The following is a 27,603-nucleotide window of genomic DNA, read 5'->3' as shown; positions in this document are numbered from 1 at the left end:
AGTCTGTCCTGCATAGCTACACAAATGAAATAAGAAAGTGATTACTTCCCAGTTGTCAATGAAGTTCTGATTTAAAGGTTTATTACAGTGCAAGTTAGTTTTTAGTTTTTCCCTAGTTATCAGCAAGATGACTGGTGCTAAGAGTACTGCAGGGAAACAACTGGTTTTATACATGTGTCTTGTTTTGGTTGAATAAGGTAAAAAGGAGAGCTTGTGGACTGCTCCTTGTGGTTCTCTGATTTGCTTTAGAGTCAAGATTAGTGAGCTGAACTATCAAGCAACTCTGATTTATCCCAGGTTCCTGTATTTCTTCTGCCTGAGTTATGTGACCATGAGTAGGTCTTCATCTTCACTGGGCTTAGACTTTACCAACTGAATGAAGTTACCACCTCCCCGTCAGGTAGCATGTATTAAACAAAATTTTGAACTCCTGAGATTAAGGTTAATTGCTCCTGGGATTATATTTATTTATAATTAAGCAACTCTAAGAAGATCAGGTCTAAGTTGTTAATGAAGAGAAAAGCAAATGCTAAGGCAAAATATGTATACATTGTAATAATAAATGATTCCCTTAATTGTGCAGTGTAGACACTGGGATCCTAAAAAAACCAAAAAACATTTCCAATCATTCTTCATGGGAGAACAAAAAAACAAAACAAAACTCCACTTCTTAGCCTTCCAGGTTTTCCTCTATCATGGTACAAAAACCTACTCAGATACTGATAAGATAAATTCAGACCCTTCTGCAAAGACAAATATCTCTGAAGCAAAGCAAATCTACCATTTAGATTCTTGTAAAAAGTAATTTGACCTCTTTTCCCTATCCCAAATCCCTTAGACTTTGAAAGGATAAAACACCAATCTGGAGCTCTTTCAAAGGATTTGCTACAGAATTGCTTGAATCTACCAATGAGCTGAATGGAGGATTTCTGTGTCTAAAAGGATTTTGCTCACTGTTTTATTTTTTACAAGTGTTGCAATATTCAAAAAACACAAATTTTTTTTTGCCAGTATGTCTAGAAAGGGTTAGAAAGAAGTAGGATCTATCTACTCAGATGTCTAAAATAGGAAAAAGAAAAAAATTTTTAAAAATTCCTTATTTGGATAGGTCCTGAGTTGAAATCACATTCATCTGTGAAAAAAAATGTTTAGGTCAGAAAGGTCTAACTATAGATCCTCACCTTGGACTTCACTGGTGAAAATTTCCAGGCACTATATGACAGACAGAACGCATGCCATGTAGTTGGCTAATTCTGGCACATATCCTACTTGGCTTGTGAAAATTTTATAAATATCTTTTAAACCTAAACCTTCTGGTTCTCTGAAACTGATTGTCTTAATCCGATTCCCAATACTTTTTTAAACAAATAAACGTTTTCCCTGCAAGATCACATATTTAAGTATTTGTTGGCCATGGATAGATACAGGGAAACCAAGTATGGATGGGATTTAGCAGTTTGGTGATACAGCTGTGAATCTGAGCGGCTGCATAAGCTGTCTCTGTGGCTCTGCTCTGGCTGTGCTCCTCCAGCACATCCTCGCAACATCAACCTGAAGAGGGTGTGAACCCCAGCAGCTGCTCGATGGGTTTGAACCGCCACTCATCAGCCTCCAGCTCTTCTACTAAACCAGCTAGTTTTTCCATCCGAGCAACTTGCTGATCTGTAAAGAGTGAAGGAAATATTACTATACAACAGTGCACTTTCCATGACACTGTCACTAATCACCAACATGATGACTGGTTTAAAAATAATTTCTAGTTGGATTTTCCCCTTCAATGTTTCAGGAGTAATGGGGTCTCTTTATGTTGATCAGAAAACTTTTCTTTTTGGTACTGGGGATTGAACCCAGGGGTGGTTTACCACTGAGATCCATCTCCAGGTTCTTTTGTTTATTTTTTTAAGTTCTGAGGCAGGATCTCAATAAGTTGCTGAGGCTGGACTCAAACTTGTGATGATCCTGCCTCTGCCTCCCAAGTGGCTGGGATTAAAGGGTGTACCACCAAGAAAACTTTAATCTTAAAAAATAGAAAAAAAAAAAAAAAAAACAAGCCGGGCGTGATGGTGCATGCCTGTAATCCCAGCCACTTGGGAGGCTGAGGCAGGAGGATTGCCAGTTCACAGCCAGCTTCAGCAATGGCAAGCAACTCAGTGAGACCCTGTCTCTAAATAAAAAAATACAAAATAGGGCTGGGGATGTGGCTCAGTGGCATTTTTTTCTTCTTGTTGATGTTATGCTAAGGTTCATACACTCTCACCCCGCTTCTTCATTCCACACCATAAGCATCCTCAGTGACCAATTACTTATTCTATTCATTTTCTAAAAAGTTTTTTTTTTTTTTTTATAATGTTAAAAGTTATTTTTCAATACAATTGTCACAGGCCTGGAGATAGAGCTCAGTGGTATGTCCTTGTGCCTGTGCCAGTGCCAGGTCCTGAGTTCTAGCCCTAGTACTATGAAAAACAAAACAAAACAAAAAAATCCCCTCAAAACCAATCATCACATTTTCAGTATGTGCTCTTGTTTTGCAGTACTGGGGATGAACCTAGGGGTGTTTTTACCATTGAGCTATATATATTATCCCCAGACTTTTTTTTTTTCAAAATATTTATTTATTCTTTTTTCTTTAATTTTAGGTGGACACATTATTTTGTTTTTATGTGGTGCTGAGGATCGAACCCAGTGTCTCATGCATGCTAGGCGAGCGCGCTACCACTGAGCCACAATCCTAGCCCTCCCCAGACCTTTTTGCTTTTACTTTTTTGAGTAAGGTTCATGCTAAGTTGCTGAGGCTGGCCTTAATCCTGTGATCCTACTGTCTCAGCCTCTCAAGGAGCTGGGATTATCGGCAAGTGCCACTATGCTCAGCTGTGCCCTGTTCTTTGCTGTTTTGTGGTGCTAGGGATTGAACCGAAGACCTCATTCATACTAGGTGAGTGCTCTGCCACTGAACTATATCCCTAACCCTGTTTTTTCTTTTTCTTTTTTTTTTGTGTGTGTGGAACTAGGGATTGAACCTGGGTATGCTTTAACAATCAACTACATCTCAGTTCTTTTTATTTTTTTAATTTTAATTTTAATTTCAGCCAGGGTCTGCTAAGTTTTGCCAAGGCTGGCCTGAAACTTCTGATCCTTTTGCCTTCGCCTTCTAAATAGCTGGGAATACAGGTACAGTGCTCTGCCTTGCTCTAAAAAAAGGTACTCATCCTCTATGCCATAGTGATTCAGTTCTGGAGGGAGGGACAACTATGGCTTTCTCCCCTATGTAATGCTTTCCATGGAGAAATGGTCTGGTGGGGGAACAGTCCTTGATGTATAATGAAGGCTTGGTGAGGCATGATGGGGCAGAAATCATACTATACGGGTATCAGAGTCCAAGTAGACCATGAGGTACACTTAAATGCTTGAAGTTGAAGAGGGTAACCGTGGAGGACAACAGTAAAAGGTTTCAGAAAGGAAAGGGAAAGGCAACACAAGAGCAGCAGGAAGCACTGACTTCCCTAGAGAACCAACCCCTCTGACTTCAAGTTTCAATGGGACATTCTGTCTGACAACTAAGACCTTGAAATGTTCTTTCATATAGAAAGTCCACTTAAATAATTTTTTCTGAGTTTGGAAGTTTTGTTACAGCATACTGACTTTTAAGAATTTGCCTCCCTCACCCTCAGTAAATTTATTCTTACAGTCAAATACATGATACTCACGTGCTTACCATGTTTCACCTGTTTGAGCGTGGATGCCACTTGGTAACTGAAAACAGATTCACAAAGGAACCTCTCAGAGCCATCTACAAATAAAAAGAGGAAATGGTTTTAGTCTGCTCTAAGGGTTTTATGAATTTTGATGAACCAAGTAAACCTGTCCATTCTTTTCCTGTTTTTACATTCAAGGTCTAGTTTTCAGGGTTAACAAAGAGGATTTGTGTTTCATTTAGAACTAACACTGCTCTGTTATAAAAGCTACTTCTTCTATACCTAGGATGCTAAAATGGTCCCTCTACTTGTTTAAGAGTTTAAAAATAGTATTTAAAAAAACAAAAACAAGAAACCTCAGTGTGATGTCCTAGTCAACATTTCCCTCCTCCCAACCTGAAAGTTTCTTAATGTTCTCTTCTGTACACCAGGCAAACACTGCAGCTGACACATTTGGCCGTGTGGCACCTGTGCTATCAAAATACAAAGTTTCACCCAAACTCCAAATCATTTTCATTCTAAAAAACAAAGCTGAGGGAAAAATCTTTGTTGATTTTTAATATATCAAATTACATCAAAACACTGCTGGGAATTTTCATTCTGTAAACACAAATTGTAACCTTGATTTTCCAACTGAACGGGAACATTGTAATTTGGATGACGATAAGAGTGTGGTGCAAGTTCAGAACCTAGAACTGTACTGGTGCCAAGAACTGCCAATGAGGAGGTGGCTAACTTGGTCACCACAGTACTTGGAAGATGATTGGGAAACATTGGTAGTTCATGATATTCCTTGTGGCAAAGGCTGATTCAGCAAAACATATCCCCAGAGAAATATATTTCACGTAGGAAAAGTAGATTTTTTAAAGGGCAGTGGACACCACTTGGAGTATATATCTTCTTGCAAAAATTGTAAAACAAATGGAAAGAGAGGGCACTGCTGTCTTTTTCAATGCAGCAGTACGTGCCAGCACTACTAGATGTCAACCATTCACCCATCAATCACGAACTGGTTGTGCAGGTCAGGTATTAAGTGACAAGGAGAGAGGACGAACACATATTCTAGCCTTATGCTGAGTATCACACAGGCAAACCTTTGCAGAAGTCATGGTATCAAGGAGAAAAACTACAGATATTGTCTCCATTTAGTTTGAACACACAACTAGGAGGGCTTTCTTCCAATGCTATTTCCAAAAAAAAAGAAAGAAATGACAGTATAATTCTTAGGATGTACACTATCTTCAGAGAGTTACATTCTGCAAATTCACATATTGTATAATATATAGGATACAATTCCTTCCCCTCCCTCTGCACGTCTCTGGTCGAATGTAAATCATTTGTAAGTAGATTGCCTAAATTAAACAGAGCAATTTTTTTTTCATTTTAATTGACTGAATATTATGATGAATATCCTTATTTATTTATTTATCCTTTTTTTTTTTGTGCTGGGGACTCATGCTTACTAAGCAGATGTTCTACCACAGAGCTACACTCCTGCCCTGGACTATCCAGTTTAAAGATCTAGGCATGCTGACGACATCACTGAGTTGATTTTTTTTCTTCTTCTCCTGAAGATAAGAGCACTTGGCGGCACATACAGTGCCTAACTACGAATTCCACTATGGGAAGAAGAACTGTTGTGAACATTTGATATCAATGATGCAATTTGTTTTTTAAATTTTATTTTGTAGGGGCTGGGATTGTGGCTCAGTGGTAGAGTGCTCGCCTAGCACGGGCAGGACCTGGGTTCGATTCTCAGCACCACATTAAAAAAAAATAAAGGCATTGTGTTGTGTCCATCTACAAAAAAGATTCTCTCTCTCTCCTTTAAAAAAAAATATTTTTTTTGTAGTTGTAGATGGACAGAATGCCTTTGTCTATTTTTATGTGGTGCTGAGGATCAAACCCAGTGCCTCATACATGCTAGGCAAGTGCCCTGCTGCGGAACTCTAGCCCCAGTCCTGCAATTTGTTTTTTTAAAAATAATTAATATTTTCTTTTTCTTCTGTGCCACCCTCTTTTTTTTCCCCCTGGTGGTATTGGAGATTGAACCCAGGGGTGCTCCACACCAAGCTATATCCCTAGCCATAGCACTTTTAAAATTTCGAGACAGGGTCTTGCTAAATTGCACAGGCTGGCTTAGGAACTTGCAGTCCTCCAGCCTCAGCTTCCCAAGTCACTGGGATTACAGGTATGTACCAGTTACCAGTACACCCGGGTTCAAGTTTTTTAAAAAGAGCAAAGAAAGTAGAGCTTACTTCCCAGGTGATTTGATCTTGAACTTTAGGGTCTTTCACAAGGTAGTGGGAATTACCAGGTGTAATAATCAAGCCAACATGTGTATAGAAGCTCTTGGAAGTGCTACCTCCCACTTGTATTTAATCATAGATGTTATTAGGATAAAATGCTTATGTTATAACATTTGCATATTTTCCTTGGTAATAAATTTCAAAGCAAAAAGATATAAGCTTATCTTTCAAAATGGTACTTACATATCACTCTGCCATATTAAATGCCTATGAAACACACGTTTGTTGATCTGCAGCTCTATATTAACCAAAGCCCACTGCTTCTTAGCCATATCCCATTACATGTGCTATCTGTACCAATCTAAAGCTTGGAATTCCTCCAGAGAGGAGTCAGCCTGGGGCAATCTGTCTTCCATTTAGAAATTGTAATCAAATCCTTTGTAAAACTCCAAGTAGCAAATACATCTGCTTTTCTCTTCATGGACAAGCAGAGGTTATAAATAGTGAGAAGTTCTGTAAATTACCCAAGTCTAATACTATATCACTAATTCCAATAAATATGATGCTAACAAATTCATTTAAAAGAATATTACCTCACCAGAAGGAAATTAGACAACGCTAGGTAGTTTATATTTCAGTGGCCAACAAAGTCACTAAAATATAGCCACTTCTGGACTGGAAGGCAGTCTTTAATTTGCTCACTAATAACTGGGTTAGGATAATATTAGCCACCCTGCTCATGCGGGGTGTATGTTATCAGAGAGCTGATGCTCCAAAAAAAGTTAATTTTCAAGGTTAACTACAGGTTATTTGAATTTATTATTATAGACTTGGGGGAATGAAATGGCAAACTCAACTTAAGAGTGTGAACAGTGGGCTGGAGTTGTGGCTCAGTGGTAGAGCGCTTGCTTGGTATGCCTGAGGCCCTGGGTTTGAGCCTCGGCACTGCATATAAATAAATAAATAAAATAAAGGATCCACTGACAACTAAAAAATATTTAAAAAAATTATAAACAGCATTTGACCTCATCTCCTAACACTTTTGTTCCTTACTCTTTACAGGCAATCTTTACTATTTTATTTTTCTACAATTTTAAGAAGAATGGTTTCCTGCATGAATGTTAGATTAACTGCAAAATAATATCATCTATAAACATGATAGAAATGCTTCAAAATCTAACATGCTAACCAGTCCACACTTAGAAGTACTATACTGGAAGATGTACAAATGTTATATGTACATAGCTTACGTTTTATGTAAGAGATTCAAGTATCTGCTATTTTAGAATCCACAGTGGTGGGGTGTATTTAAGTGGGAGGTAGGGAGGAGGTGTGTTGTGGGTGTGGGAGTGAGGTGCCAGTGGTCCTTGAACAAATCTCCTGTGGATTCTGAGGGATGAATGTACTCTTTAATTTACTATGCTTGAATTGGCCCAGATAGTTTAGGGATTGCCCTTTGGTTTTTCGATTTTTTGTACCAGGAATTGAACCCAGGGGTGCTTAACCACTGAGCAATATCCCCAACCCTTTAAAAAACTTTTTGAGACAAGTTTGCTAAGTTGCTTAGGGCCTTGCTAAGTTGCTGGGGCTGGTTTTGACTCGTGATCTTCTTGCCTCAGCCTTCCCAGGCAATGGGATTATAGGCATGTACCATTGTGCCTGGTTCTGATATTTAAGTCTGTTTTAAAATGTAAACAGCTTTAAGATTAGTGGTGTAATGTAAAAGCTAAGAAGAACTACAACTGCATTGTGAGTTTGGACTAAATTAAAAGAACCCAACACAAGCTGGGCATGGTGGCACATATCTATAATTCCAGCAACTCAGGAGGCTGAAATAGGATTGCAAGTTTCAGGCCAGCCTCAGTAACTAAGTGAGGCCCTAAACAACTTAGTGAGACCCTCCGTGTCTCAAAGTACAAAACAAAAGTGCTGGGGGTATACCTGCTCACTGGTCAAGCCTCTGAGTTCAATCCTCTTAATCCAAAACAAACAAACAAACATACAAAGAAAGAAAACAAAACCCAACATATTCCTCTACAAAGCAGTAAGAATGGATAGATCTATAACTTGTTAAAATAACATTCAGACTAAGCTCAGCAGCTTTTCTTCTTTAATGTTTCTACATAATCTGGTGCATGCTGATAGCTTTGAAACTATGGAGCTACCTCCTGTATTAAAATTCCTCTTGTAGGTAGAATTTAAATGACTTTAAGATGATCTTAAGAGTGCTATTTTTAAGCACTGATTTATCTTCTACTTTTATAAAACTGATTTAGCAACTTAATTATCGGCGGACACAACATCTTTGTTTGTATGTGGTGCTGAGGATCGAACCCAGGCCGCACGCATGCCAGGCGAGCGCGCTACCGCTTGAGCCACATCCCAGCCCCTGATTTAGCAACTTAAGAGCCTTCAACTTTTTGTTTTGTGATAAATTCCCTGAATACCACATCTCAGGCTCCTCCAATCAGACTGGTGATACTACATTGAGTATTTCTTTTTGTGGTGGTCCTGAGGATTAAATCCAGGGCTTTGCATATGGTAAGCCTGCCCTCTACCACTTAGTCACATCCCCAGCTCTTCCTATTTCATTTGAGATGGAGTCTTGCTAAATTGTTCAGGCTGACCTTGAACTTGTGATCCTCCTGCCTCAGCCCCTGAGTAGCAAGGATTAGAGGTGCTCAGGTCCTAACATAACACAAATAAAGATGATGAAAAAGCAAGAGCCTAAGTACACACATCTCACCATATGCATGGCCTGGTCAGGTCACTTATTTCACTACTGATCAGAACCTCAACAAGTCTAGATAGCCTAATGCTCCTGGAGTCTTCCCATATTTTCCTGTCATAAATGATTCTTCTGTTTGCTCTGACTTGCTAGGGATATAGCTCAGCAGTAGAGTGCCTTCCTGGCATGTGCAAAGCCTCTTCCCCAGCACCATAAAAAAACAAAGAATCAGCTATAGTGTTTGGCCTGGTTTAATCCAAAACTTTGCTTTTTATCACTTCTGATATAAATGAATAAAGAACCCCCTTCAAACTGGCTCCTGACTATAGTTTGTTTCAGAGAAATTCCAAGGTTAACTTAAAATACATTTATATAAATATGCAAGATTTAGAGCAAAAAAGATCAACATATAATTAAGCACCAAATTGCTTGACTCAAGTAGATTTTGAGTCCTTAGTAGGTTCTTTGCCAATGTTTTTTAAAATATGGTGAGAAGATTACCTTCAAGGAAAGGCTCTAAATGTTGGTCAAAAATGTGCTAGACTAATTCTGAATCTCTAAAATTGGCCTAGCAAAGTGCATTTTAAATAAGCTCCATGGGGGAATTTTAAGTTCCCTATAAAGAATTATTAGTCTTGATCCTAAAGTGATGGAAATCTCAAGAATTCCAGTTACCCATGCTGATTCATGACTACTGTGTCCTTATCTTGACAAGCCAGTTTGCAAATGTGAGCTGAATAAGATGGAGGATGACTGCACGCAAATCTGTCTCTGGTTGTAGAAAAACTACACTGCAGTATCCTACAGTGGGACAGGGAAGCCATCTTCACCTAAGAGTAGTGTATCAGTTTTTATTTTGTCTCAGAACCTCTCTGGTATGGCTAATCTATCTGTAGATTAATTACACTAGGAAAAAAAATATACCTAACTTACTAACAATAGGGAAGAGGACAGGGGCCAAGATAAAGCAAACTGGAGAGGGAGATTGAGAATTCCTGGCTTCCCTGCTGACTCTGCCTCTAACAGGACCAAATCATTTAATGTTTTTGGATCTAAAGAATTCTAGATGACCTCCCTGCTTTCCAAAGTCCTTTTCAGCATCAAATTCTGATTCTGGAACAAGATTTGTGTTGGAAGATATTACTTTGGGATGTGGAAGAGAGATGAAATGTAGAGCTGAAATCAGGGCAAATTCATTTCTAATCTACTTAAAAGCTTCTTTCCAATTAATATTCATTGCAGGTCTGAATCCAGTTATTCAGCAAAAAGCAGCATGAGATCACCTTCTAACACCTCTCCAGCTCCTTTGGGGTAGGTGAAAAGGGTTTTCCGTGGTGGGGCAAGGTCTGAGACACTGAAACTTGATGCAGTAACAGAACTTCCACTGACCCCACCAGCTGAGGAGGAGGATGAAGAGGCTGCCATTTCCTCTAGTAGAATTTTCACTTCACTGAAGAGAAAGAAAAACAGCAATTGGCAAGTTTATGGATGTGAGACTGACAACATTTCACTCTAACTGCCACAAGGATCAGCATATAATTTTGTAAAGAATTAGCTCTCCTTTTTTTCTATCCTCTTTACTTCCAACAACCTTTTATTGAAACCTCAGACCAAAATTTCATGCAGGTTTTGAAGTAAAAATATGCTTTAGAATATTCTGTCTACTAAACCAATTAGTTCCTATCATTAGCAAACTATTTATGTCATTTGAGATTGACTGAAGGTAATTTATAAATTAAGAAAGGGTAGTATGGCAGTGCCAAGGCAAAAATGTGACTGAGCAAATAAATTATGAGGTTAAAATAATCATCTTCCATAGGACAGTTTGTCTTGGATACATCCTGACCAAGCCACACCAAGAAATTCACTCATAAAATTTTCCAAACAAGATTCCAGAAAACACTGTGTTCTGTTCCCAGGGAAGGGAAATTGGTTAGGAAATACACATTGGCACTTTCATCAAAATTAAAAAAAAAAAATCTTTTAATCCAAATGTAATACCTGAATTTATCACTTGGTGGCGTCCCAAAACTGGAACAAAATAGCTCAGAAAATGATCCTGGAAATCCTGGCCCTTATGACCATAGCAGCTGTGCATTTTAATCCTATGTCTCATCAGAAAATTCAAATGAAGCCAGGTGTGGTGACACACACTTGTGATCCTAGCTAGTCAGAAGGCTGATCCCAAGTTCAAGGCCAGCATGGGCAACCTGGCAAGACCCTGTCTCAAAATAAAATAAAAAGGGTTGGGGGAGATTGCTTGTGACTGAAGTACTCATGTGTGAAGTCCTGAGTTCAGTCCCCAGCTTCCACTCCCCCTCCATCCAAATGTAAATGGGGTACTTTGTACTGAATACATGGCTTCCTAAAAATGTTCAAAATGAGGGCTGGGGTTGTGGCTCAGTGGTAGAGCACTTACCGGGTTCGATTCTCAGCACCACATATAAATAAATAAAAATAAAGGTCCATCGACAACTAAAACAGAAAAACAACAAATATTCAAAACAAGAACTCTTTGCACAGAAGCTTGTGCCATTTTAACAAAGATTCTAAAGTGTATTCTTTCTATTTATTTTGTGATACTGGTGATTGACCTTAAAGTGATACTTTCTAAAAAAGATCTAGCACCATGCTAATAGAAATTTCTGCTGTAATGGAAATGTTCTAATGTTCTATTGTTGCACTGTTCTGTGTGGTAGCCACTAACCTCACATGTTGTGGGTATAAATTAAATGTGGCTGAAAATTATATTTTCATTGTTAACTAAAATTTCAACATAGCCACAGGCTAGTGGCGTTCTAGTATTTAATTAAAAAATGATTTTAGCCAGGTGTGGTGGTATGTGCCTGTAGTCCCAGCCACTCCGAGACCAGGGAATTGAGAGTTCCAGGCCAGCCTGGAAGACCTTATATAGCAAGACCTTATTTCAAAAAAAGGAAAAAAAAAAAAGATTAATAACAATGAAAATTAAAATAATGGGGGGGGGAAAGAAAAAAAAAAAAAACAAAAAAGAAAACAACAAAAAAAAACCAACAAAAATTCACAAACAACTCGGCTATTGGTGGACTTTCTTTTTAAATGTTAATTTTTTAGTTACAGTTGGACATAATATCTTACATCCTGATGAGCCACAACCCCAGCCCGATTTTTTTTTTTTTTTTTTTTGAGTAGTTGGGATTGAACCCAGGGCTTTACACATGCTAGGCAAGTATCTACCACTAAGTTACACCTTAACCCTTTTTAAGATTTATTTTGTGACAGGCTCTTGCTAAGTTGCCCAGGCTGGTCTTGAACTTGAAATATTCTTAATGTGGCCTCCTGAGTAGCTAGGATTACAGGAATGTACCACAGTGCATGGCATGGTTAATTTTACGTTATGTGAACTTTAGCCCAATTAAAAAAAAATACTCAATTAAGATTTAAAACATGGATTTTCCTATGCAATGGTCAGAGAGAATTTTAGTTGAAAACCAGGGGGAAGCAACTCAGTAACAGATCAGTAATAGACTGCTTGCCTAACATGTACAGGCCCTGAGTTCAAGCCGCAGTATGTGGGGTGGGGGGAGAATTTTAGTTGAATATTTTTTCATTGACTTTCTTTCTTACTAGTTATAAAAAGAATGGGATTGTAGCTCAGTAATCAAGTGCATGTTTAGAAAGCTTGAAGCTCCTGGGTTCAAACCTCAGCACTTACAATAGAAAAAAAATGAGAGAATGCTATGTTGATATAAATCCTATCTATACAAAACATCCAGCTTCCTAGTAAGGAAAACAATATACTCTATCTGATATATTGGCTGTTTCCTTAATTTTATGATGATGATTTAAGGCTGTCAGAGAAGCAGAGCTTAGTTTCTAAGTGTATGTCTATAATACTGATTCATGCTGCAGGAGAATATGAGAATAGTAAGGCTACTGCTATAATTAGACTGTCAGCCTATTACAATGTAAACTGATTAATGATTTTTTTACTTTTAATATTGTTACTAGATTACTTTTAAATTTTTTTCTGTGCTTTGATAATTTTTCACATTCACATCCATAAAGCCAACAACTTTCCAAGTTAGATACATATCCAATCCTTTGGACCATAATGGGTCAAAATATAGCTTAAAAAGTTTTTAAATGCTTTTTGAAAAGAACTTAAGCAGTAATGGACCGATCCAAATCTCTAAATGGATTCCTGGAGGGATTCAAATAAAGCATAAAGACAACTTAGCCACCTTTTGGAGAGTAGCTTAGTCTTTGTTTCCTATCTGTTCAGAGTAGAACCCACTGTGAACTGTTTATATATCTCACCTAAGATTTAAAATTGTAAATCTTTTTCCTCCCCTGATAAATGCTCTGTTCAGTTGAAAACCTTTATACTTTATATTTTGAGATCAGCTGCTCAGCAGAGCACCTAAGCAACTGCCAGAGTGAGGCCAGCTTCAAAAGCTAGACACAGTGTGACTTCTAAACTGAATATAATCAAAGGGACTTCCTCTTTATCCTTTTTTATTTCAGTTTCTTAGAACTACTATCAGTTCATATACTAGAGTGTCAGGGTTGAAAAATGAGGCATAGAATTAGCACAAGGCTAATTTTAAGTAAGCAGTTTTCTGCTGAGGTGGAAAGATACACCTAAGCAATTTCTAGTTCTAAAGATATAGTTTGTGTGTGTGAGAGAGAGCTCTTGGTGCGTGCTGGAGATTGCAGGACTCCATGCATACTAGGCAAGTGTTCTACCACTGACATGCATCCCCAGTCCTAAGTAAAATTTTGTTTTTGGTGCTGGGGATGAACTTACAGACCTGCATATTCTAAACATATTTTCTACCACTGGGTTACATCCTCAGTTCCTAGGTTGTTTTGAAGGCCATCAGCAAGTCATAAATGGAAGTTAAACTAACAATAAACCCTGGATTATAACTGCTCTCTAAGGGCAGGCATTAACTAATCTGTCTGAATCAAGCATAATGTGTGGCCTAATAAGTGGTTGCTCATTTAAGTAAACATTTGGGGAATGAATTAAATATTTCACAGGAAACAGATTCCTTAAAGGTCATCTAATCCAATTTCCTCTTTTTATAGCTGATACAATGAAACACAGAGACATTGCAGCTTATCTGCTGTAACATTTTTGAAGCAACAGCTTTTTAATATATCATGTTTCATGTGGAAAGCAAACTTAGCATAGTGGTTAAGAATTGACCATGATGCCACTCTTTTTTTTCTCTTTTGTAGTACTGGGGATTGAACCCAGGGCTTCATGCGTGCCAGGCAAGCACTTTCTCACTGAGTTACATCCTAATCTCATGTCTTGGTTTTGCTAAGTACTTGCATGACTCTGGACAAATCACTTAAAAAAAATTTTTTTTTTTAAAAATTTCTCAGTTGTTTCAATAGTAGTGTGGAACAATAATGGTATAGAGATGTTGAAATTAATAATATGTAAAGCAACTGGAATGGTTTCAGGCTTAGTAAACAAATAAATATTAGCTATCAAAAAATTAATAGATATTTGCTCTTGAATCTTCTTCTTTTTTTTTTTTTTTTTGATACTGGGGATTGAACCCAGGGGCACTCAACCAATAAACTACATCCCATCCTTTCTTATATTTTATTTAGAGACAGGGTCTTGCTAAATTTCTTAGGGCCTTGTTAAGTTGCTGAGACTGTCTTTGTAGTCTCAATTCTCCTGCCTCAGACTCCAGAGCTGCTGGGTTTCTACTCCTGGATCATTTTTTTTCCTATTTAGTTACCAGTTGTTCATACTGTATATTATGTACCAACATATTTATGGGAAAAGTTTTATTCCTCTCCATCTGATATAGACACAGCTAGATCAGAAAGAGGGACAATGTCTTCTATTATGCATATGACATACTTCACTATTGAGTTAAACCCCCAGTCCTTTCATTTTAAGATTCATGATCTTAGGAAGAAGTCTGTGATTTGGAAACGAGGTAAAGAACTGACTTTTTAACCTCAAGACCTGGACAGAATCTCTATCATTGCGTTTTCTGAATGAATGATTTATAAATAACAGTAATGATTTACAAATTACAGAACAAGGGCAAGAAGTTCAGCAAACATTATGCAGCGGGCACAGAAGCTTGGTGTCATGAGGGCTGGCCCATTATGTTTTTTTTTTTTTTCTTTTTGTGCAGATATATTTACTCTATCTTCCACTAGGCTGCCAGGCCCACAAAGGGTGTACTGTAAGACTTTGCTGAATAAATTTTGATGACGAAGTATCCTGGGACTTGGCCCTATCCTGGAAGCTGGGGCTACTAGCAGTATAAATCCTCATAGGAAAGCAATGACATTTTGGGAGACACAGTACAGCATGATTAAACATTCACTTTTAGGTAAGACTAGGATGACCTCAAGTTCATAAACTACGTTTTCTTGCAGAAATATGCCTATTTTCTTAAAAAAGATCCTTCCTTAAAAAAATCTCATCAATAGGTGAAAAAAGTTCCTGTTGTAATTCAAAGGCAAATTACGACAAACAATCGTCAAATTCATCAACAAAACCTTCTACTGTATTCCACTTAAAACAGTTTAATTACGATACAAACCAAATACATGCTACAGCGATAGCTGGGTGGAGTGGCGAGAGAGGCGGTGGAAAGGGGAGGGGTCAGAACTTCAGCGGTTCCCAAGCTAACTCCAAGCCAAGCTTCCAGTCCAGCTGAGTCCCAAATAAGCAACGCCAAGCGACTGCCTCACTACGCAGGCGCCACTATTCGGGGCGCATGCGCATGTCGTTCTCGGCCTGGGAGAAATTTCCTTTTCCACGCCCGCTGCGGCAGTCTCCTGCCTCCTCCCATCTTCTCCATTTTTCTAGTCCGTGCAGGTAGGAACCAAGTTAACTCCCTTCCCCTCAAGCTCCCAAAGGCCCTCGAACCTTCGGCTACTTACCTCAGCGGCCTTAGCACTTTCCCCTTCAACCCCGCCCCCCAGGCCAGCCAGAAAGGCCGCGCTCACAACGACGAGACGGCGGCGTGCTCGCGCCCACGCAGAGGGAGCCCGCGGCGGCGTGCGCGCGCCCGCGCGGCAGTGGGCGTGGCCGGGGCGGAGAGAAGCCGAGAACAAGCTTCCTGAGATCACTTCCGGGTCTTTAACCCGAGCACTAATTTCTTTCTTCGGTTTGGCACGCTTGTTCTTTTTGGTTTCTTTTTATGATTCTGGCCTTCGGCTCCCCCCAACGGTATTGCAGAAGGATCGTGCTTCCCTCTTCCTCTCCAAACCTCCATTTCCCCTCTTTCTTCTAAGCAGTTACGTAGCCCAAGGCTGTACAGGAAAGGTAGATGCCAAGTTTGCAGTCTCACCTGTCTCTTCCTCCAGAGCTCAGGGTCTGAGGGGCCGACCTCTGTGGAGAAGTCATTGTGTGTGTGTGTGTTGTGTGGAGGAGAGGCCTAGGGGAATACAGAACTAGGGTGTAATATCAGTGGACTGTTGCTACTTATGTACCCTCCTCCTCCATCCAATTAGATTTACTTTATGTGTTATTTCTCAAGACAAAACTTCTGCTTGTCTCTGTAAACAGACTGCCAATTAAAGAGACTTGCTGAGGGTTGGGCTGAGCATTAGTGTGTTTAATAAGGATTATGAATATTCTTTGGAACTCTTGAAGTATTTGGGGCTTCAAGACTATCCGAACTAAATGGAGGGGGCGGGGGTGGGGTGGGGGGAGGGAGATCATCCAAGCTACATGTGGTGGGGACACTGTTTGAACTTCACCATAGCTAGCTCATAAGGGACCTCTGTTTCTGAAATTATTATTATTTTTTTCTGGTGATGGGGATGGAACCCATGGCCTCTGGCATGCTAGGTAAATATTATACCACTAAATTATTCCCATCCCCTTCTAAATCATTGATTTATTCAGTGGTGACTAAAAGCTTGGCTCTTGGTAGGCTATGTACCATTTGTTGGATAGTGGCCTATAGAAATTGGATTCCTTTCCTTAGCAATGTGTTGATCTGAGAAACACATTGGTTAAGCTTTTTTTTTTTTTTTTTTCTGTACTGGGGATTGAACCCAGGGACATTTTATAACTGAGCTACATCCCCAGTTCTTTTTATTTTTTATTTTGGAAAAGGGTCTCCCTAAGTTGCTGAGGGTCTTGCTAAATTGCTGAGGCTGGCCTTTACTTGCTATTCTCTTGCCTCAGCCTCCCAAGTTTCTAGGATTGTAGGTATACACCACCCTGCCTGCTGGTTAAGTTATATTTTGACAAGCATAGTTATATATTTCTAGTACCTTAAAAGTTCTTAGCCCTTCCTCCATAGAAAAGTATGTTAAATATCCTTCATTCTCTTATTTACAATATTCAAATGATTAGATAAAAGTAAAAGGTTGTAATTTACTCATTTAAAGTAATGAAGAGACCTCTCTCTTTCAAAGTCATGGGCACAGCTGGTTATGGAGATGCATACCTGTAATCCCATGAACTCAGGAGATAGAGGTTGGAGGATTGCAAGTTCTAGGCCGGCTAGGGCAACTTAGTGAGTCCCTATCTCAAAAATCAATCAAAGTCATGAGCAGGCTGTATTTAGAGGCCTTTTAATAACTTTTGGGGTGAGAATACACTCATCACCTTGCTGTCTAGAATGAGACATGAATGAAATGAAATAGTGTGGAAAATACAATTGACTTTTTGTTGGAGAAATCAAATGGAAATCAGTATTTCTTTTGCTTAGGATGTATTGTGAACGAATGCCCAATTATATCCTTTTAAGCCTATATAATGATCCATTAAATAGAGATAGGATTTTATTTCTAAAAAAAGATAAGATGGTAATTTATTTTTCAGGATTTCGATAGAATATTATTTGGAGAAGGTGTCATGGAAGTTCTGCGCCCACAGCTTATAACAATTGATGGACGAAATTACAGGAAGAACCCTATCCAAGAGAAGACTTACCAACATGAGGAAGATGACGAAGATTTCTATCAAGGTAGTTATTCTTAAATCAGGTTAGAAGTAAAATGTATTGAGCTGTGGATGTTGCTCAGTGGTAGAGAGCTTGCCTAAGTTCCATCCCCAGCACCACAAAAAATAAGTTCAGGAACAAAGGTTTCTTGTGGGCTTGCTATGGTTAAGTTCAACTGGTGTTCCTACCATACACATGCACGCACACATACACACACAAAAAAAAAAAAAAAAAAGAAAGAAAAAAGGAAAAAAAAATGCCTTCTCTCTTGTAGGAGCAATTTTTTTTTTTTTTTTTTTGTAATCTGTAGTTGGACACAATACCTTCAATTTTTTTTTTTTTTTTTTTTAATGTGGTGCTGAGGATCGAACCCAGGGCCTTGCATGAGCTAGGCGAGCGCTCCACCGCTGAGCCACAACCCCAGCCCATGAGGCATTCTTGTTGTAGTTCATAAGTCATATTTAATCTTTGTACAGAGACTTAAATGTTACAAAGGATAATTATAGAAAATATTAATCACTAATATTCTGTGACAAAATTAAATTCCTTTTTCTGTGAAGTAATACATATTATCAAAATAAAGGAACATACATAAAGGATTAGTCCAGTGACCAATAATGTTAGCTGTTAATATTTTATTATTTTTCTTTTTTGTAGCCACAGATTGGCCATTCCAAAGTTACAACTAACTTTATTTTAATATAGGTAGTTTTAAGAAATAAACAGTTTAGATGGGTTATAAATATTTTCAGGGTGTTTACCTTGGGCTTGGATTTAATGCATAAACAGGGCCTTTGGAAGTGCTTTGTGACTTTTCCCTTTTGGATTATGAGCCTTTCCATTGGACCCTAAGTCTCAGGGTCAGTATGCTCTCTCATCCTCTCCATTGTCCCTTGTCATCCTTGAGGCCCTTATCTCCTTTATCCCTCCTCTTTTCCCTGTGTCTGGGCTGAATGGAGTAAGTTCTCCCAGTGTCTCATTCACTGAAGTAGTCTGTGTCTTAATACTAAAAGTCACTGAATTGTGTATTTACTTTGCAGTTCTGGTAATTGAACTCAGGTATGCTAGTCAAGTGCCCTACCATTGAGCTACATCCTCAGCCATTTTAATTTTATTTTGAGCCAGGGTCGTCTTAAGTTGCCAAGGGTGATCTCAAACTTGTGAGACCTCAGTCTCCCAAGTAGCTGGGATTACAGGCATGTGCCACTGTGCTCAACTGAATTGTATACTTTAAAGAGTGAATTTTATATGAATTATAAATAGTACAAAAATTGATTATTGTGTTGAGCTTTCTTTTTCTTTCTTCTTCTTCTTTTTTTTTTTTTTTGGTACTGGAAATCAAACCCAGGGCCTTGCACTTGCTAGGCAAGCACTGTACCATTTAGCTATATTCCCAGCCTTTGTGTCTTAGCTTTTTAAGAGAAAATGGTTAAATACTGGTATATGTATGTATATGTATAAGGTTCCAAGACTGACAGATATAAAATAGTCTTTTATTTTTTATTTTTATTTTTTTTTAAGAGAGAGTGAGAGAGGGGAGAGAGAGAGAGAGAGAGAGAATTTTTAATATTTATTTTTTAGTTCTCGGCGGACACAACATCTTTGTTGGTATGTGGTGCTGAGGATCGAACCCGGGCCGCACGCATGTCAGGCGAGCGAGCTACCGCTTGAGCCACATCCCCAGCCCCTAAAATAGTCTTTTATTAAAAAGCATTTTTATTTCTTATAAGAGCAGGTCAGGAAGACCATCAGAGCAGTGTTCTGTGATGTAATGTGTTGGGATATTCTTAGTGCCTGTGCTTTATGTTTTTAAAATCCTGAGAGAGATTGACAGCTGGGGAGAAGCAGCAACAGCATTTCTGAAGAGTTGTTGTGGTTTCTCTGCAGATGCCATGGAGTATGCTGATGAGCCCTGTGATGCCTATGAGGTGGAGCAGACCCCGCAAGGATTCCGGTCTACCGTGAGTGCTCCCAGCCTGCTCTACAAGTGAGTGAATGAAGTCCCTAGCTGATCACAGGGTGGCATTTCCAGGAAACTCAGCAGGAAGCTGACTCTCATCTTCCACATTTAAAACCATGTTTGCTTAATGATAAAATAGTATTTTATGTCCTAAAACGTCAAAGGCCTGATTATAGATTAATCTTATCATACCATGTATATTGCCACTTCCTGTTGATTTTACCTCTTAAATATCCTTTGAATTTACCACTTATCATTGTCTTCATTGCTACCCTTCTGCCTTTCCTGTGGATTTCTTAAAATAACTCATTTTGGTTTTTACACATTGGTTCTTGCTCTTCCAAGTCAGTTTTTCACATTGAGGATTGAATGATCATTTTAAAAGATAGGATCATTTTACCACCTCTGCTTAAAATCCATCAGTGGTTTTCCATTGAAGATGGAATTAGAGTAGTGGCCAAAATCTTGAGCATGACTTAAGAGACTCTTATTTTTTAGTCTCAATTCATACCACTCTTTCCCTGTCTTTGGCTTATACCCATCTGGTTTTCTTCAGTTCTCCTTTCTACCTTAGAACTTTTGAATATGCTGTTCCTTTTGCCTTAGAAACTTTCCTTTTTCTCACCCAGTTATATTTCCTCAGAGAAGTCATCCCTGTCATCCACATTGATTTCTCTACTGTTTTCATAACAATTCTACTTTTCCTTTATGGCATTTATCACAATCTGTGTTTGCATTTATTTGTGTGCTATGTGATGTCTCCTTCACTAGGTGGGAAGCTTCTTGAGGGAAAGAACATATCTGATCAATTAACTCCTAATGTTTGTGAAATGACTGTTATGCTTTTTCCAGGGTTTTCTTTTTTTCCTTGTTTTTTTTTTTGTGCTGGGGATTGAACCCAGGACCTTGTGCATGCAAGGCAAGCACTCTACTAGCTGAGCTATATCGCCAGCCCCTTCTTTTTTTCCTTTTTGTAGTGCAGGTAATCTTGAACACAGGGCTTTGTGAATGCCAGGCAAACACTCTACCACAGAGCTGCACCTGCCGCCTGGGATCATCTTTATAAATTGCTTGGAAGTTTGTGATCACTGCAGTCTGTGCTTGCTTGCATGCATGTTTGCCCATATTCTGTTCCATATTAACCACTAGTAGAATATTGTCAACTTGGACTGCAGTTATGGCTCAGTGGTAGAGCACTTGCCTAGCATGTGCGAGGCACTGCGTTTGATCCTCGGTACCACATATAAAAATGAATAAATAACATAAGGTATTAAAAATGTATCTGTCTAAAAAAAAAAGAATATTGTCAACTCATGTGGCTGACTTTTGGTCTTATACCTTTGAACATAAACTGGTCTAGGACATACATAAGTTATTATTGTGTTTTCTGTGTTATACCAAATGAAGTAGATCTATTCTGGGAGGAGATCTACAAATGTGGACTCATACACTTAATTGCCAACCAGCATAGTTTCATTTTCATCAACCTTGAGAGCATTTTGAAATACCTATTTAGGATTAAATTCTGGAATGTGGCCAATAGGAAACCAAAACTAACCCTGACTCCTCCCTTTCTTTTCAGGCTATGCTAACATTTTTCCCTAAGAAACATGATTTTACAAAATTGTAACTGAGTTTCCTGACAAAATCAGTGTCACGTGTCTTAATGTATATGTGTCTTACCTCTAAGATGTATAAAAATTCCTTAGAAATCTGATTCTAACTTGATCTTTTGAATCTATATATTCTAAGTCCTCATTATATACTAGATGACTTGCCTATTAGGTCAGATGTTGGCTCTGCTAAATCCTTTTTTTTTTTTTGGCGGGGGTTACTGGGGATTAAACTCAGGGGCACTCAACCATTGAGTCACATCCCCAGCCCTATTTTGTATTTTATTTAGAGACAGGGTCTCACTGAGTTGCTTAATGCCTTGTTGCTGAGGCTGGTTTTGAACTCGTGATCTACCTGTCTCAGCTTCCTGAGCCACTGGGATCACAGGCGCCACTCTGCCCAGCTTATTTATTTATTTTTTTAAGGTAGTGCTGAGAGATAGAACCCAGTGCCTTACATGTGCTAGGTGAGCGCTCTACCACTGAGCCACAAACCTAGCCCTCTAAAGCCTCTGACTTCACCTACTTCCTTTTTTAAGGTAGTGAAGTCTAAACTACTATTAACAATTCCAGCCAACTACAGTTTATAATAGGCTTGTCTGCTAGCCACATATCAACAAACAGGAGCTTGTTTAAAGAAATTTCAATCCTCTTTCTAAGCTTCTTCATTTTTTTTTTTTTTGTGTGTGTGTGTGTGTGTGATGCTGGGGATTGAACCCAGGGCCTTGTACATGCTAGATGAGCTCCCCACTGAGCTACATCCACAACCTAATGTCTTATTTGGAAAAAAAAAACCCAAAAAAACAAAAACAAAAAATAATAAAACCAGAGTAGGGAAGGGATGGGAATAGGAAGGAAGAAAAATGAATTGGGTATAACTTTCTTGTGTTCATATATGAATACATGACCAGTGAATCTCCACATCGAGTACCAAGAATGGGAAGTTATACTCCATGTATGTATGATACATCAAAATACATTTACATTGTCATGTAAACCTAAAAAGAACAAATGAAAAAATTAAAAAACAGAGTAGATCTTAATGGAAATAATTAGACTTGGTTATCCCATGTAAAAACTAATGAGAAAATGTTGTAGCCTAGCATGTATGAGGCCCCAGGTTCAACACCCTCTACTACCAGGATATGTCACCCATAGTATTGGTTGTATAATGAAATCATATGAAATCTTAGAAGTTGAAATAAGTTGTTAACTGGGAGCTCTTTACCTTAATCTTATGGTCCTGGGGAATGGTCTCTTAGTACTTCATAGATTCTGAAACTTCTCTCCTGAGATCCATGGTCTCATTCACTTTGACACATCTAATTACTATGGGCTCCAGAAGATAACCCTAGGTTGTCAGACTTATTTATATAAAGAGGCTAGACAAGTAAGTAAATGAATCAGTAAGTGATAGAGGTGGGGTAAATGAAAGATTGTAGGGAATGGTGGGGATTATGATAGCTTGTGTCTCCTGTTTAGGGGGGTGTTCGAGAATTGGCCATTGTTGCCATGAGTTGTCAGGTCTTCTAGTTTTTCTCAAGAACTTGCAAATATGAAATGTCCTAAATAAAACATGTCTATATGATGAATTTAGCTTGAGGGTCATGTGTTTACTCTTTGTGCTTTTGAATCTATCCTGAATGGTGAACCTTGTTTTTGTTAAGCTTATTACTCTTATTTAATAAATCAAGGATAATTCCCTTAGGACAAACTCATAATATGGTTAATTTGTTCTCCAAAATGTACAAGATTCTACTCCCTCAAATTGTAGACCCGTTGAATGCTGAAAGTGCCCTTTGAGACTATGCCAGAATTCTTTTCATTGTGCCGCAGACCCAGATTTTGAATCTAATTTTCAGCAAACAAGGGTTGAGCATGGTTATTGTACCTATATCTTGTATTAGCGATAGCATCATTTTGCCAGTGAGTGTAATGTAGCATATTCTATGAAGCTAGATGACTCATAATAAAAAATTGAGCTTTTACTGAAGGATTTTTCTTTAAGAGTATCTTTGGTCACACAGTTTAAAACAGCTAGGATTTCTTATTTTGGAACATTTTGATTTAATTTGCCTCTGTTAATTTTTTTTTTTTTTTAAATTACAGGCATATAGTTGGAAAGAGAGGGGACACTAGGAAGAAAATAGAAATGGAGACCAAAACTTCTATTAGCATCCCTAAACCTGGACAAGAGGGAGAAATTGGTAAGGCTCAGTATGTGTGTTACGATTGTAATCACTTTTGCACCTGAATGGAGTAATGTAATTGAACTGAGGTGTTCAGGGACTTTATTCTCTAGGATCCAGTAGCAATTGGCCTTTTTATGATAGATCAGTATCAGTCTTCCAAATGAGAAGAGATATAGACATCCTTCTTTAGATTTAATACCAGGGCCTTGACTTTATACTTGACCATGCGCTGATAAACTGAAGCTTCCAGATGTCCTTGTGCATTAGATTTCTTTTATGCTTTGGTAACTTGAAATGGAATTTGTGAATTGTTTCAAGTTAGAGCTACAGAAAAACCAGTGAGATAAGAGAATATGAAACAAAGTTCAACCCTTTTTTAAAAAAAATATATTAGTTGTAGATGGACATAATACCATTCTTGTATTTCCTTATTTTTAATGTGGTGCTGAGGATCGAATTCAGTGTCTCAAACATGAGAGGCAAACGCACCACCACTGAACTACAACCCCGGCCCAGTTCAACCCTTTTAATATGTGTTCTCTATAAAGGTTTTTAATCTTGTTTTGTAGACTAGGAAGGAAATCATAAGAGTAATGATGAAAATAACATAATCTGTTTCAAATATTGCTCAGATGAGCAAAAACAGTTCATTGATGTAAATCAAGCCATAAAATGTCTGTACTAAGTGTTATTGTGAAATTAAAGGCATAAACTTTTGTTTTCAGTGGCTTTGAGAGGCACTGTAGAGACAACATATTAAAAAACTCATTCTAAAATGACAGGGTTTTTTCAGAATTAAAAAGGGCAGTAGCCTCCAATAGTCTATTTTCTTTCTTTTTTTTTTTTTTTTGAGATGGGGTCTTGCTGTGTTGCCCAGGCTAGTCTCAACTCCCTGTGTTCTGGTGATGCCCCTGGCTCAGCCAGTCTCCCCAGTGCTGGGACTGTAGGTACATGCCCCCATACCCAGCTACTAGTAATCCATTTTCCATAAACACTCAAGAGATTGTATTACATTTTGGCAGAAAAAAATTACGAATATTCTTTTCATTTTGTGCTGTGTAAGAATAATTATCTTGACAGATAACTAGCAGTTGCCTTTAGAGTAATGTTGTTCAAAAGAATTTTCTTCGATGACAGAATGTTCTATGTCTACACTGTACAAAAAGGAGCCCTTGGCATGTGACTATGAGTACTTGAAATATGGCTGAAGTGACTGATATAAACCAAATTTTTAATTTATTTACTTCTATTTAATTTAGCTTCTTGTATGTGGGTTCTCATATTGAGAAGTACAGGACAGAGTTTTTGCTGGTCCTTTGGTATAGTAAACAAACTCTAGTATAAGAACTTTTAACATCTTGGAAGGACTTTTATTAAAATAAATACTTTTTCTCTAAAGGCTTAAGTTAAAAAAAAAGAATTTTTTTTTCTTTTTTTGGTACTGGGGACTGAATCCCAGGAATGATCTACCACTGAGCTCTATTTCCAGCCCTTTAAAAAAATTGCTAAATTGCCAAACTGGCCTCTAACTTGCAATCCTCCTGTCTCAGCCTCCTGATACAGTGAGATTACAGGTGTGCACTATTGTGCCTGATTGAACATATATTTTTACTTATGATAGGTGTTCCCAGGAGGGGAATTGCTGGGTCATATGGTAATTCTGTGTTTAATTTTTTAAAGGAACTGTCAAACTTTCCCATATCAGCTATACTATTTTATTTGCCTATTAGCAATGTTTAAGGTTTGCTTTGTAGGTATTGAACTCATTTTTCTCCTTCATTTGTTGATCTTAAAGATCCTCTTTTTTTTTTTTTTGATACTGGGAAAGACCCCATGGCCTCATGCATACTAAGCAAATATTTTACCACTGAACTAGATTCCCATCCCCCTTTTTAATTTTAAGATTGGGTCTCTCTGAGTTGCACAGGCTGTCCTCAAACTTGTGATCCTTCTGCTTCAGCCTCCTGAGTAGCTGGGATTATAGGTGTGTACCACCATGACTCTTCAGTATACTCTATTTTTAAACTTCATTCTGCTTAGATTGAATTTATTAGTAGTTTTCTTGGCTTTGGCCCTGTCCCTGTTCAGATGTATATGCACATTCAGAACCTTTTTAGTTCCCTAGAGATGATTTCTATCCCAAGCTGGTGGCCTTCAAGTGTTTTCACGTTTCTTTGCTTGCAGTGATCACTGGCCAGCATCGAAATGGTGTAATTTCAGCCCGAACTCGGATTGATGTTCTTTTGGATACTTTTAGAAGAAAACAGCCCTTCACTCACTTTCTTGCCTTTTTCCTCAATGAAACTGAAGTTCAAGAAGGATTCCTGAAGTTCCAGGAAGAAGTGCTGGAAAAGTGTTCCATGGTAAGCAGTAAGCAAAACAAAAAGTTAAAAGAAAAAGTCAATATAAAAAAATATAAAAATGGTTCATAATTGAAATAAGCAGAAAGATACAAACTTCTCTCACCATGAAAAGTAACTATTTCTGGGAGCTGGGGAGCAAGTGGCACATGCCTATAATCTCAAGCTACTTGGGAGGCTGAGGCAGAAGGGTCAGAATTTTGAGGCCAGCCTCAACAATTTAGTGAAACCCCATCTCAGACTTAGAACAAACAAATGAAAATGGCTGGCGATGTGACTCAGTGGTAGACTGCCCCTGGGTTCAGTTCTCACTACTGAAGAGAAAAAAATTGTCATGAATATGTAAACAGTGAAGTGCTTATGACTAGGATAATAATAGCAGATAATCCAGATTTAAAAATAAGTTTTAAAATTCCTTTTGAATATAGTTTTAGTTGATTTAAAAATGAAGTTAAGATGGGCATGGTGGTATGTGCCTATAGTTCCAGCTACTTGGGAGGCTGGCAAGCTGGAGAATCTGAGTTCATGTTTTGGGTAACATAGACCCCATCTAAATGAAAAAATAAAAGTTCATCAATTAAAAAGAAAGTATGGAAATAATATAGCTTATTATAGAAAATACTAATAAAAAATGAACTGTAACCTACCTCTAAGAGATGGTATTGTGGCATATTTTTCTCAAATATATGTATATGTATCAATGTGTTTGTACACTCATATTTAAAAGATAAAAGTTGGCTTATGCATGATTTTATGTTCTGCATTTTTGAAACTTAATATTATATCATGAACATTATTTTATCATTGAACAAAAACCTTAATGTTTTGCTTTCTTTTTGGAGACTAGGAAGGAAATTATTTCAGTGATAATTAAAATCATCATCATCATCATCATCATCATCATCATCTGATTTTTCAGCTATTCAGATGAATTGATTTTATATTTTGAGTTGGGGTTTCAATATGTTGCTCAAGCTTAAAGTTGTAAATTCAGGTGATTCACCTCAACTTCCCAAGTCTGGTACTACAGATGTGTGCCTCCATGCGTGGCTCAGATGGCTTGATTTTTTTTTTTTTTTTTCATTATACAGATATGTAACTGTTTAACCTTTATTTTATTGTTTCTATTATTTTAATGTCTATTTTCTTATTATTATAAATAATTGCTATAATGAGTAATCTCCATACATTATGATCAGTACTTACTTAAATTCTACAGAAAGAGTATGTGTGTTTGAGATTTTTTTATGTATACATCTAAATTACCTATAGGAAATTTTATAGAACCTTATACTCCAAATTAGAGTTTTGAGTTTCTTTTTCCTACTTTTGTTAATACTTGGTATTACCATTCTTACAAGGTTTTTACTTTGAGGATTGAACTTACGGGCACTTTACCACTGAACTTCATCCCTGGTCCTTTTATTTTTCATTTTTGAGACAGTTTTGCTAAATTGTGAAGCTGACCTTGAACTTGTGATCCTCTTGCCTCAGCTTTGTGAATTGCTGGGATTACAGGCATTACCCCATGCCTGGTTTGTATGACCCATTTTTAAGTGACTAACGTGGCATTCAGGTGCTAAAACTAGGCCATAGCTATAAGTCAAATGCTCAAATATGTAGAGAAATATGGATGTTATAAAAAGTGAATCATCAGAACATCATTTTTCAAAGCAAGATGATTTCGGCTGGGCATGGTGGTGCACACTTGTAATCCCAGCAATTCTGGAGGCTGAGACAGATTTCAAGTTCAAAGTGAGCCTCAGCAATTTAGTGAGGACCTAAGCAACTCAGCAAGACCCTGTCTTTAAATAAAAAATAAAAAAAGTCTGAGAATGTGGTTTAGTGGTTAAGTGTCCCTGGGTTCAATACCTGGTACCAA

The 27,603-nt window shown here is 38.0% G+C and overlaps 2 protein-coding genes across 4 annotated transcripts in view; one reads left to right on the top strand and one right to left on the bottom strand.

Annotated features, from left to right (window-relative positions):
* Positions 1 to 59: 59 nt before the first annotated feature.
* On the bottom strand, positions 60 to 15,701 carry Anapc16 (anaphase promoting complex subunit 16). 3 transcript variants are annotated; one of them, XM_026405828.2, is made up of 5 exons: positions 15,579 to 15,701; positions 11,089 to 11,144; positions 9,953 to 10,119; positions 3,713 to 3,787; positions 60 to 1,662 (listed from the first exon to the last, which is right to left on the bottom strand). In XM_026405828.2, exons 2-5 carry the CDS (start codon positions 11,136 to 11,138, stop codon positions 1,547 to 1,549), a joined length of 408 nt encoding a protein of 135 aa, XP_026261613.1. In that variant the 5' UTR covers positions 11,139 to 11,144; positions 15,579 to 15,701; the 3' UTR covers positions 60 to 1,546. The 3 variants fall into 3 exon arrangements, with proteins under 3 accessions (XP_026261613.1, XP_026261614.1, XP_026261615.1); XM_026405830.2 differs by having other exon boundaries at positions 1,548 to 1,662; positions 3,705 to 3,787; XM_026405829.2 differs by lacking the exon at positions 11,089 to 11,144 and having other exon boundaries at positions 15,579 to 15,699.
* The window catches only part of Ascc1 (activating signal cointegrator 1 complex subunit 1), a 95,553-nt gene continuing 83,191 nt past the window's right edge, over positions 15,242 to 27,603 (top strand). Inside the window, exons 1-5 of the mRNA XM_026405799.2 lie at positions 15,242 to 15,513; positions 17,476 to 17,620; positions 19,484 to 19,583; positions 23,279 to 23,376; positions 25,546 to 25,724. Of these exons, the coding sequence (XP_026261584.1) occupies positions 17,509 to 17,620; positions 19,484 to 19,583; positions 23,279 to 23,376; positions 25,546 to 25,724 (489 nt within the window). The 5' untranslated portion in view covers positions 15,242 to 15,513; positions 17,476 to 17,508. The remainder of the gene's footprint in view (positions 15,514 to 17,475; positions 17,621 to 19,483; positions 19,584 to 23,278; positions 23,377 to 25,545; positions 25,725 to 27,603) is intronic.

Source organism: Urocitellus parryii, chromosome 5, assembly GCF_045843805.1.
Source record: "Urocitellus parryii isolate mUroPar1 chromosome 5, mUroPar1.hap1, whole genome shotgun sequence".
NCBI lineage: Eukaryota > Metazoa > Chordata > Mammalia > Rodentia > Sciuridae > Urocitellus > Urocitellus parryii.
This window is presented reverse-complemented; position numbering and strand designations above follow the sequence as displayed.

Coding starts and splice junctions, on each gene's coding strand:
- Anapc16 (XM_026405828.2), bottom strand. CDS start 11,138: ATGGACCTTTATTTTTATTTATTTATATGTGGTGCTGAGAATCGAACC. Junction 3,788..9,952: donor AGCTGGAGAGGTGTTAGAAG/GTGATCTCATGC, acceptor TTTTATTTGTAG/ATGGCTCTGAGAGGTTCCTT. Junction 1,663..3,712: donor GCTCAAACAGGTGAAACATG/GTAAGCACGTGA, acceptor CACTCTTTACAG/ATCAGCAAGTTGCTCGGATG.